Genomic DNA, 12,183 nt, shown 5'->3' with positions numbered 1-12,183 from the left:
ACAACGTATCATAGCTGGATCTGCAAAATGTACCACCAAACCTCTTTCAAAACTTTTAACTTCTATACTCACAACTGTCAAAGAGGGTCTGCAGTAATACCACAACACTTGTTACTCCCATAGTGGCATCAATTCAATGTGGATCCTGAAAAAATCGAAAGATCTTTTGGAGACAATCAGTTGAAGACTATTATCTGAATATAATAGCATTAAAACCTGATTTTTTAACACAGTATACTTCTATTCCCCATACTCAGTTAAAATCCCGACTTAAAAACATTATACATCGTCGTTTTCCAAAAAAGATGGTACACCTAGATACAAATATATAGTTCTTGGTAGAGATTCCTCATACTTCGTAAGAAATATTTCCCAATCATCTTCCAAATATACAGAGGAAGATGTTTACAAAATGCTGGAATATTTATTCGACAACATATTTGTCCAGTGTGGTGGACGTGTGTTTCAACAAACGGTCGGCATTCCAATGGGAACAAATTGTGCTCCTTTACTTGCTGACCTATTCCTTCACTCTTATGAGGTTGACTGTATAGCTGATCTGTGCAGAAAGAAAGAATATCGTTTGGCTAGATCCTTCAATCTCAGTTTCCGCTATATAGATGACGTATTATCTTTAAACAATCCTAAAATCGGGGATTTGATACATCGCATCTACCCAAAAGAACTTGAGATAAAGGATACTACAGACACTGTGAAGTCAGCCTCATATCTTGTCCTACACTTAGAAATCGATGGTAACGGAAAATTATTGACCAAACTTTACGACAAACGTGATATTCAGAATTGTCAACTTTCCTTTCATCTGTGGCAACATCCCTTCGGCACCTGCGTATGATGTGTTCATATCACAACTCATACGTTATGCCAGAGCTTGCCGAAACTACGCAGACTTTTTGTATCGCGCTAGAACTCTAACAAATAGGCTTCTGGAACAGAGTTGTGTTGCTACAAGATTGAAGTCTTCACTAAAGAAGTTTTATGGTCGTCATCATGATCTCGAGGATCGTTATGGTGTATCCATCTGCACCATGAAAACTGATTTATTCAACGGGTCATAGTTTTCTTTTCTTCGTTTGTCTACCCCGAACTTGACTTTTTATGAGCAACTCGGCGGGTGTTTCTAGAAAAGCAGAGGACGCTTACCCTACCGGTGCACCTGGTCCATGCTCCCAGTTTTAGTGGAGTCCGAGTTGCTTATTTGCTTTTGTTACTTTGTATGTATTATTTTAGTTACTTTATGTTCTTTGTTGTGTATGTCTGTTTTCCATGTCTGGTCTTTGTCCCTGTATTACATTCTTTTGATTACCGCTATAACCTTGGTTCCCTTGATTACTCTTTCACAAAAGGTACACAATTTACATGTGCAAGTACATGAAGCAGCAAACGATGTAATACATGTAATATTTTACACGAATAATAAAAGTACATGGAGCAACGACCGATATGTAATATTTTAAAAAGTATTACATTCGTTAACAACATACTTTTTCCCATTCTAGGTAAAACCAAGGATTTATATATTTATATAGTTAACTCCTTGGTAATACGTAACATAAAGATTTGCATGACGCCTAAACCAGTATGGAAAATCGGGAGAGAAAATATTTAATAATAGCTGTCATGTGACCAAATATGATTTCTCAACGAACTGCCAATCAAAACCTCGCCGACGTCGACGCAACAATCCGACATATATGTAATAATCGGTACTGAGTAACGTCGCTGCACTTTCATAAAATCTGCTTCAAAAAATGGGAGCGCTTTTTGTGAAAGCCGGTTGCGTGCCTTGTTTCGACAGAGATATACGCAAGGTTTCGCCAGAACTGCTTTGTGAATTGCCTCTCCAAGAACGCCGCCTGTCTGCGGAAATCATTAAGGAACTAAAGACATGCGGGATCATTGCTACAGGGACAACCAGAGCACGAGGCGGTTTATCATTTGATATTGTTCCAAACGGGGACAAAATGCCAAGGAAACCACGTCGTCTGCCATCTCTCTCCGGCAACAAAGTTCAACCAATACTATCAAAAGGTATAATTATATGACATTGTATGCATTTATGTACATGTACTTCATTAATAGCTGAAGAAAAAAAATACACAGACTTCACTCTTGGTCATAAAGGACTACAGAATATTCCATTTCGCTTTGATGCCTTGTGTAATATTTTATACCAACAAAAGTTCTCTTATATAATCATGATTTTTGTAAATAAATCAATCATGTTACTTCATCTACACATTCGTCATGGCAGAACTTCAGACGGACAGACATACAATAATAAATGCTTGTATATGGATACACTACTGTGTTTGGATATTATGGGTGTAATCACTGGTATTGTTCTTAAAATGTTGTTTATATTTCCAGTTGCAAAAGATAGTCGAGAAAGAGTAAAGCATGCAGGAATTAGGCGACAGGAAATTCTAGACAAAAAGGGTAGGTTTTATTTATTTTTGCTTACCGTCTTAAAATGAGAAGTCGGTGATTAGAGCTCCTTTATGACTAAACAGTTTTGTTGTTAGTTTAATTGTTTAATGGGGGCGGGATGATTCACTTATTTTCCAGTATCTACAAATGGTAGTTGCTTTGAATATCATTAATTTAGCTCTAATTTGCAGCCAAAAGTGGTAAAGATTATGAGTTCAAGAGAATGACAGTTCTTGAAAGGCGTGAAAGGAAACTGAAAGACAAAATCAGAAGAACGGAAGAGAGATTAAGAAAAACCACAGTAGGAGGTTCCAAATAAGCAGCTCGTCAACAATACTTAATGATTTTTTTTCGATCTTGACATGCTTCTCCAAATTATATATTTATTATGGAAAAACTGTTGTGCCCATTCGTGCAGTTTCTAAAGTAATATTGGATTCTCTTCCGACAGAGTAAAGGACATACAAAACCAAAACTAACTTAAACTGACAATCTTAGAGGACAACCTGCTTGTACATTCAGTAACAACAAAAGATGGAAGAGCGCTCAAAATAAAGAAATGGAACAGCGCCCAAAGTGTCGAACCAGTCTGTTACAAGTCGGGATTGCGGAAATTAAAGTCTCCTATGAATCATCTTTATATTTTCTTTCGATGTACATAATATATGATATTAAAAAATTCATAGAATTCAACGACTGACATCTTTGCAGGTTCCCTGTTAACTATCTATCATCGACCGACACCGTTGATAGCATATCCTGTGTTGCTCACCGGTGAATTGTGTTCGATTCAATACAAAAATCATGCACTGCTTCCCTGTCAGGTATGTTATTTTGTTTGTTCAACCCTTCACTGTGTCAGAACCAGTTAGTAACAAATTAAATCTACACTTCGTTAAATCAGCACATGAATTTATTGTTAATTCGGTTTGAAATCTCAGTAAAACCAGTACCAGGATCATTGACAAAGATGTTTCCACTTCAGCTGAAAGAGGTGGATGATCTCATTGCATATTTAGTAACAGCACCTTAGTAAGCAATCTATGGCAAGCCGTTGTGGAATTTATTCCCTATTTATTGATATCAATAAATTTATTTAATAACAATTTCACATACCACATTTACCTTCATATTGGACACATCTTCAAAAATGAACCCCATGCAAGCTTTCATGATAACAAACACTCGAACTTGGACTTAGAAATCTGACTAAATGTTTAAATCCATGATTATTACCTACCAGTATTAAGCCCACTCCCAAAAGGTTGTTAATGTTGCCATCAATAGATTAAAATTATTCCAAAGATTTTTCAATAACAGACAATTTGTCCAAGTTAAAAGAAAATTTCACACAAAATGAAGGTTGTCTCAAGGCAACAGCATAGTGATAATGGAGGGACTGACAGATGGACCAGAAAAAAAAAAGAAAAAAATATATGTTGTGTAGTCCATAACTTGTTCATTGCAGTAGATAAGCTCATAGTACATACAGTAAATGAAATGCCATACAATTAATTCAACAAACTTTTCAGTAGGGGTTGAACTATCAAAGTCATAATTCTCAGCTGGGGTGGATCCAGACACTTTGAAAGGAGAAATGCCAGCCGTGGTTCCTCAAAATTTGGGTGTGTTTGCTAGGACATTATTTAGCGTTTTTTTGGGTCAATTTTACACATGAAATGACAAATTTTCTAATAAAAGGAGGGATAGTGCCAACCCCCAGCATCCCCTCTCTGGATCACCACTGCAGGGAACTGCCATTGTTACATTATGGGTAGATTGTAAGTTAAATCAAAGCTCTGATCTACTGGGGAATGAACAACTCTCTCAGGTAACTTTAAATTTTAATCATTAACATTAGGAATAATATATAAAAGTAACAATTAATTAAAACAATTGGAAAGTTAGCTTTCAAGCTGCAATAAACAAAAATACACATGTAATTAAAAATATTGCAAATATGTTATTTAATATGTAAGGTATTTGCATTAATGTCTGTAGAAAACTTTGAAAGAAAGAAACATTCCTGTGTAATACTATTAGCAGCAGTCTACTTTAAGGGGGGGGTAGACCTATGATAAGGGATATAACTCTTGAAATCAGTGATATGTTTGTATCATATTCGATTTCACCAATGCCTCTCAAGCTTTCATTTGAAGCAGAATAAAATCAATCCAAGCTAATTAGACGCTTACATAATATTGATGTGTAAAATGCTGAATACAAAAATTCCCATGATTTTTAAGAGTTGTGTCCCTTACCCTAGGTCTACCTCCTGAAAGTACTATTACAATATATGAAGCAAAAGCATGTATACAACCTGAGAATTGATCAGCAAGGCAGTGTGAACAATAATTGTGAATTTATTTTTTTATATGCAAATAAGTATCTAGATTATATCTTCTTATAGGCAAACACAATCAAACAGATGAAACAGCATTTTGTAGTTTAGCGGTTGCATTGTGAGCCAAAATAATTGAAAAAGTTTGATTTCAGAAAATAAAAAAAATGTTATAAAAAAAAAAAATATTATGTTTATTTTTTTCCAGTTATACCCTGAAAAACGGAATTATTAAGATATTTTTGGGTATGCAGTAAAATAAAATTTACTCTGGCTAAAAATGTGTGAGGATAAAAAAAATGGATGCCCATATGGGAAATCAAACCACCTGTAAAGGTCAAGTTAACTTATTCATCATAATATAAGTAAAATTTTTCACCGGTTTTTAAAATAATACGATTGGCACAATGACAAATAAAAGCATCAATAAATTATTTTACATACTAAAAAAATTCACAAAAAACTTACTGGTAATAGATTTCATCTTAAAATGAAGTAACGGAGTCAATCAGTTTTCAAAGATCTAAAGGCAATAACTCAGCAAAAAATGAAACAACAATCAAAGGATATATTGATGAAGGCAGAAGAAACAAGCGTAAAATGATCCTTCTTCTACACATAATTCTGCCAATAATGTCATGGTTTTAAAACAAAAATGCAGTATCTTATGAATGTAAGGTTATTGCAAGAATTATTTAATATATTTTAAGAGGCTGTTCACTTAAAAATCAGGCAGATCCTAAGATATGGGCAGGACATGGTAAATTTTATTCAACATTATTTTTTGTTCCAATGCTATGCTTATATTATATTTAAATAAATTAGTACACAGATTTTTTAAAATTGAAAATGGGTGGCCCAGAAAATGATTTTAAAGTTCCCTAAGAAAGCAACAAAATTTTGCCAAAAAAAAAAAGAGTTAGCTTTTTTTACACATGTTAAAACTTTACCATAAACCTAAAACAGTGCCATATTGTGTACTTTGGTCCCTTATAATCATCTCTTTATTCATATAAAAAAGAAAAAAAAACTCAGAAATTTTAACGCACTAAAACAACACCATAACCCTCAAAATAAAGTACACATTAAAATCAAATATACATAATGGAAGCTCTGCAATAATTCACATCAAAAACAAAATACAGTAAATTTTTGAAGTATATATCAAAATTTTCAATTTAAAAAAACCCCAAAAAATTAAGTAGTAATATATCAAAAGCCGATGTTAAATGTGGACTACATATATACTGCCAAGCCAAATTTTTATCCGTCTAGCTTTAGATAATAGTATTTGAAAATGGTATAAAATGTATAACAAATTAAAAGTTGAGGCTTTTAACGGTGAAATAAGGAACCTGTTGACAAACTACTAAAACAATCATTTTACAATGTTTACATGGAAATATTAAAACCTTAACAAATGAAAATTTTCATAACACAAAAAACTTGTGTGGCAAAAGAGCTAAATGGTACCTGATAAAAACATAACATTCTCATCAGAGATATTAAGTGCTAGAATCCATTAGAATCAGGCAAAATTAAAAAAAATAATAATGAATCATGCTTAGAAAACATGCAAAAAATTTGACAATGTGGGCACATAGTGTATAGTCTGACAGTTCATCATTAAATCTTAGAAGTGTCTGACAGAGGATGCACAAATTTGAGAGGATGATAGGAGAAAAGTGAGTTATCTCCCTTTGAGGATATAATTTCAATACATTTCATGAAATTTATATCTCAAATTACTGACACTTGACAGTTGAAAAAAAAATTAATGCCATTGCTGCAATTCATATAAAATTTTGAATAAGATTTTATGGAAAGACTTGTGTGTTTTTTTAATCATAATTCACCCAATGCCTGATTCTTAACTTGAAGAATGGCACTTAATTAGATTGTGTATATTATAACAATGGAAATGCATAACAATAACAATTTAAGCACGAATGCTTGGAATCCCTGTGTACTGAGTATTATTCAACTCCACAAGTTTGATAACATTTTAAAAAACAAACAAACAAACAAACAAGGTCACGTATTATTGACCTGATAACGCCTCCATACATATAATGTTGTACATCAAATACCCTTCCAAATTTTGTTAACTGAGCTTTTAGTAATTTTGATACTTTCTCAACATTTAGGTGTAAAAATAAAGCAGTACTGTTGTTTATATTGTACACTCACTGTGAAAGCACCAATCTGTTTGAACTGATATTTAACTAATGGTGAAAACTAAATGTCAATTAAACTAATCATGGAAACTAAATGTTAATTGAACTAATGTTTAAAACAAAATGCTAATTGAACAAATGTTGAAAACAAAATGCTAATTGAACAAATGTTGAAAACAAAATGCTAACTGAATATTTGTTGAAAATTAAATGCCAGCTAAATAATTGCCAAGAATACAAAAAAAGTTCTCTCTTTTTTTTTATCATATCAACTCAAATCCAAAATCATCTATCATTTGACTGGAAGATACTTTAAAAAAAACTTCAGATCCTTTATATCCATCTTCAAAGTTCTAGTTTTCAAATATGCTCGGTCAAAACTCTTTCCAGCTCCTATAGCGTATGGATATCAACATATTCTGTGTGACTCGGCGTAACCTTTATCTCTGGGGCATTTTCTATAGGCTTTATTTCTTCCTCCTCTTCGATATCATCAATTTTCTCTGGGATTTTAACTTTTGTCATCTTCATAATCTGGTTTTTCTGCCAAAAACAAAATATAAAAAAAATAACTTAAATATAGAATAAAATGTATTTCTACTGGTTGGAGTTAAATGATGTCATCCGTTAAAAAATGTTGAACAAAAATTACACAAGTTCAAAGTTCAAAATGTGAAGAACACTATAGAAAAGGCTTAACACCATGATAGGGATAGACAGCTGTATATTACACAGCCAAAAGTGTTACAAATGAGAATCACATGAAGTGTAACATATGTTTAATAAGATATGATTAACATATGTTTCAGTTTACACATGATCATCACATGATTGATGTATAAAAATAGCTATGTAAGATTATTTTCCTTGTCTATGCTCTTAAAGTTATAGGTGCACTAAATAAAGCAAATGATACACCCATCAGCCTTTTTTACCCCCCTCTTCATTTTTTCAAAATTAATTTTATCTTTGCTTATACATGTATCATTACTTTTTTCCATAAAAAAAGTAAGAATTAACACAATATAGTACAATCATTATATCAAATCATACAAAAACAACACTTTATCAGTTTTATCAAAAGATGCAAGAAGAGCATAAATATAGGTATATAAAAAAATATAGTGACAAGATTCTAGACATACTTGATATTATAGGGTACATTTTGTTAGTTACATTTTGGTGAAAGAAACGATCTATTTATACCCTCTTTACACTGCAACTTTCTTTTCCTAAGTGGTATTATGGTAGAAAAGTCGGACTTCATGCATAAAATAACTGGCTAGTCGGTTTGGGTTGTTTTGTGGTTGTTTATTTATGGGGAGAGGGTGTGTTTCTTTGGGTCTCTGGGTCAGTGTATGTCTGGCTACACTTACATATATGGGTCAATTTGAAGTGTAAGATGGACAAGACTTATCATATGTTAACACATGCAATCTTCCTGTTTTTCACATAAAGTGGAGATAAACAAATACATGTAATATACTTGTACATTTATATATTTGATTGACAACACTGACAATAACATGGGGGATGTGTAGTGATTCTGATAAAGGAAATAAACCTTGTTAAAAGTATACATCATCAAATCAAGGAGGGGGGTTCTGAGGGTTGGAACCCTCTTATGTTGGAAAGTTTTCTTAATTTTATATGCAAATTTTGGCAAATGGTAGCCTAAAACCCATTTCTTTTCTTTTATTTTTTATCAGCTTCTGTATGAATTTTAACAAAAGATAAATGAACAGAACCAATACTTTTAGGGGACCACTTAATGAAATGATTACATTTTCTTGCAAGCAAAATGAAAAAACAGCACCATACTTTTTTTTTTGAAAGTTCTAGTAACAAGGTTTGTTGTAATATTAAACAATTACAATTGAGCCACTTGTGATAAAAACAGACCACAGGTAATTTCTTCTTTTATCAGGACCATTGGAAGAAGTTCTTGCTATTGATGAATAAAAATGAGGAAGTCAAAATATGTGTGGTTTTCTCAATGTTAAAATTTAAACTGAACTGGTTCGTATATGACACAAGTTGAAAAATTCAGACCACATAGTTTCTTACAAAAATAATTTTAAACTTTCATTTGAGATGTAGAGTCGAATTTTTATTTGAAAGCCATAAATTGCCAGTCCAGTATTCGTGAGATTATGTATAACAATCCTGTGATCCAGGAAGTCCTACGATCCTATCCTTCCACCATGTCTGATCAAGCTGATTTCTCAAGTCAGTAAACATGATTCATGCAATATTTTTTTCTTACAGATAAAACCTGTCCTTAGTATACTTTTGCCTCCATTTTTTTTAAAGATTGAAAGGTCACAGATTACTTGTAGGCACTCATATACAATGCTTAATATTCTGCAATTACTTCCTCTGTGGGCACCCAACCTTTCCTTTCTATAGAAATTTTTGCCCTATTTCCTTAAATGTACACATAGAAACCTCTGAAACACTCCAGATTAACTTATTTTATCTTTTTTACTCTGTAAACAAGCTGCAACTATAATATTTTTGCAGTGTACTAGTTTTGCCAAATAAAAAAAATCTGATAATAGCAACCAAAATTAATAATAAAATCCTTAAAACTGGCAAAATAAGTTTACAGGATATAAACATTCTCTTTGAGCATTTTCACCATGTGGTTTCTATGCAGTCAAGTTCCTTTCACACTTCATAAAACATAATGAAATAACAGTATTTCATTTGGTTCAATTGTATTCTGATGTTTTATTTTTCAGTGTCATCTTTCCTCTGAGTACTTACCTAATTGATTTTTAACTGAACATATTTTACTGCGTGAAGAGCAAAGGGACTGGAGAAAAATTATATCAACTGATAAACATTTCTTTCCCTTATTGGTTACTTTTGTTTCAGTTAATTCATTTTTTTTTCAATGTACAATATATCATAAAATAATTTACTATTGATTGAGTGAAATGAAATGCAAAATTGTAATGATACTAGAAAGTTAAAAGATTGAAGAAAATAAATTTTAGTGATTTTTTTATGCCATTCTTTTTTTGTAATTTTTTTTTAAATGAAAAACAAATAAAGAGAATAGGTATTGGAAAGAAGGTATTCAGGTAATTAACTATGTAACATGAATTTTAAATACATAAAATCTGTTAGCATTGCTTGTCATGTTCACATTCGTAATTCTTTTACTGATGTAAATAATCATCTAATGTCATGAAACTTTGAAAAAATCTACTATAAATAAGGGTAACATCAAAATTACTGAGCACTATTCTGATCAATACATAAGTGAAGTTTGAATTAAATCTGACAAAATAAATGTTACATGACTGGAGTAGCAATGGTCCTTACTTGTAATAGGCATTTCAAGGGAAATAATGAGTTAAATCTAGGTTTCACAGTGCACCAAACCTAGTTACAAAAGTCCTGGAAATCAATACACTAAGAACGTCAGCAGTATTTTATCAGTCCAGAAAGGAATAAATGTGCTATAAATTATTTTTGAAATAGTGTAAAAAATAACTCCCAAACTTTTGAACGAATGTATTTGCCATGAATATACATAAAACAGTGTTAAGTCACACACACTGGTTAAGATGTCGCTTTACTCAACTACACAATGCATCATTTACAGTCCTCTGTCTCTGTTGATGGTTTAACTTTATGTCTTTGCTATGTAGTAAGAAAACATGGAAATAGAACACTGTCACACTAACATTAAAACATTGTACTTTTCAGACATGTTCTGCACCATCGAAAATAAGATTTTTACCTATTACTACAGAAAAGTTGACACACATTAAAACATCACAGCTAACAAAGAATACAGCAGGAAATGATGACATTCATCAATGGATATGTCATAGATCATAAATGTTTGGAAATGAGACGTTTTGACCATAGCAATTTTTTTTTAAATCAAATTTCCATAGATCTAAGGCACCAACCATTTTTATCCTGATGTGGGGGAGTGGGACTGGTATTTGATGTTAGATACAAAATTTTTTCACACAAACACAATTTATCTATTTATGTCACAGCAGCAGCCAAACTCACTACTGCCTTATTAAGTATTGGGAAAATATAAAAATCATTATTTTTATATTTTTCAATAGATGAGTAAAACAATATTAATCTCCAAAACTTGGAGCATTCATTTTTTTAAAAAAAGATCCCAGGTCCCCTAGCTAATAAAATGGTTGATGTTTTTAGACTGACACCTCTGACATGCATGCATTAACAAGAACAATGTTTCATTCTTCTGGCAAGGAAATAAATAGTTAAGAAAACACACACTATTGATCTAAGATGGCTAAATAAAAATATATATATAATAATATGTTGGATTGCATAGGGTCTATTTTTATCACACAGAGCTCATTAATCTACAACCTAAATTAAGTACTACAGGTCCTTCACCACACATAACATGCTACCAACTTACCAGTACCATTATTCAATATATTTATATACTCAATTCTGCAACGTTTTACTAACTACCAAATATAGAAAGAAAGAAAACTGGCTATTTTGCTTTGGTTATGATGGAAGCATAGCAATTTGGAACCAAAACGGATAAAAACCATGTCTTACATGTATGAAAATTTGTTATCAGCCCATTTTTCACTTAAACAATCTTTTACATATACATGTAGTTGTTGACCAGTCCATGAAGTTATAAAATAATATTGCATAAGTATAAAAATGAAGTTTTTTTTTTTAAACTAAATATTTCATTATTTGGAAAATATTTAACAGTAATCCTAGAGCCTCTAGATGCAAGTCTCACTTTAAAAAAACATCCTTATTGTCAAAATAAATACATGTATGTATAAGTAGGTTCCAACTTGAGGTCGTGTTTTCCGATCAAGTTTACGTGTTTATTGACAACAAAAAAGAAACATCATTAAGTACAGATCACGAAAGAGCCAAAAAAAAAAAATAAAATAAAAATAAATTAGGATTTCCTTGCATTGAAATAATTACAAGCCATCAAACCAATAGAAAACTATCTCTCTACAGAGTGTCTTAAGTGTGACTTTATTAAGCATCCATAAAAAGCTAACAAAAATTTTCTTCAGGGTTTTCACTAATATAACTGCCTAACTCCTACCAAGACTAGTACTTAAGGGTTAAGTAACCATGACAATGAGATTGATGTCTAATATGAACAAAAAAAAAAAAAATTCCATAGATATATTTTCTACATTATTTGTTGCTACTTTCATCATA

General features: G+C 31.8%; 2 protein-coding genes across 3 annotated transcripts in view; one reads left to right on the top strand and one right to left on the bottom strand.

Annotated features, from left to right (window-relative positions):
* The first annotated feature begins 1,534 nt into the window (after window positions 1–1,534).
* Window positions 1,535–3,127, top strand: LOC148617909 (uncharacterized). Its single transcript, XM_088585563.1, has 3 exons — window positions 1,535–2,052; window positions 2,392–2,460; window positions 2,643–3,127. Exons 1-3 carry the CDS (start codon window positions 1,773–1,775, stop codon window positions 2,768–2,770), a joined length of 477 nt encoding a protein of 158 aa, XP_088441689.1. The 5' UTR covers window positions 1,535–1,772; the 3' UTR covers window positions 2,771–3,127.
* Window positions 3,128–4,283: 1,156 nt separating this feature from the next.
* LOC148617908 (uncharacterized) overlaps window positions 4,284–12,183 on the bottom strand; it is a 26,753-nt gene continuing 18,853 nt past the window's right edge. The window contains exons 14-15 of one of the 2 annotated variants that reach the window (XM_088585561.1): window positions 11,396–11,447; window positions 4,284–7,512 (exon numbers count right to left, since the gene is read on the bottom strand). In XM_088585561.1, coding sequence (XP_088441687.1) covers window positions 7,481–7,512; window positions 11,396–11,447 — 84 coding nt within the window. In that variant the 3' untranslated portion in view covers window positions 4,284–7,480. The remainder of the gene's footprint in view (window positions 7,513–11,395; window positions 11,448–12,183) is intronic. The other variant, XM_088585560.1, reaches the window with a different exon arrangement.

The sequence above is a fragment of the Perna viridis genome, chromosome 5 (genome assembly GCF_037379345.1).
Source record: "Perna viridis isolate PV_CMFRI_1.1 ecotype Kerala chromosome 5, ASM3737934v1, whole genome shotgun sequence".
Classification (NCBI taxonomy): Eukaryota; Metazoa; Mollusca; class Bivalvia; order Mytilida; family Mytilidae; genus Perna; species Perna viridis.
This window is presented reverse-complemented; position numbering and strand designations above follow the sequence as displayed.

Coding starts and splice junctions, on each gene's coding strand:
- LOC148617909 (XM_088585563.1), top strand. CDS start 1,773: ATGGGAGCGCTTTTTGTGAAAGCCGGTTGCGTGCCTTGTTTCGACAGA. Junction 2,053..2,391: donor TCAACCAATACTATCAAAAG/GTATAATTATAT, acceptor TTATATTTCCAG/TTGCAAAAGATAGTCGAGAA. Junction 2,461..2,642: donor GGAAATTCTAGACAAAAAGG/GTAGGTTTTATT, acceptor TCTAATTTGCAG/CCAAAAGTGGTAAAGATTAT.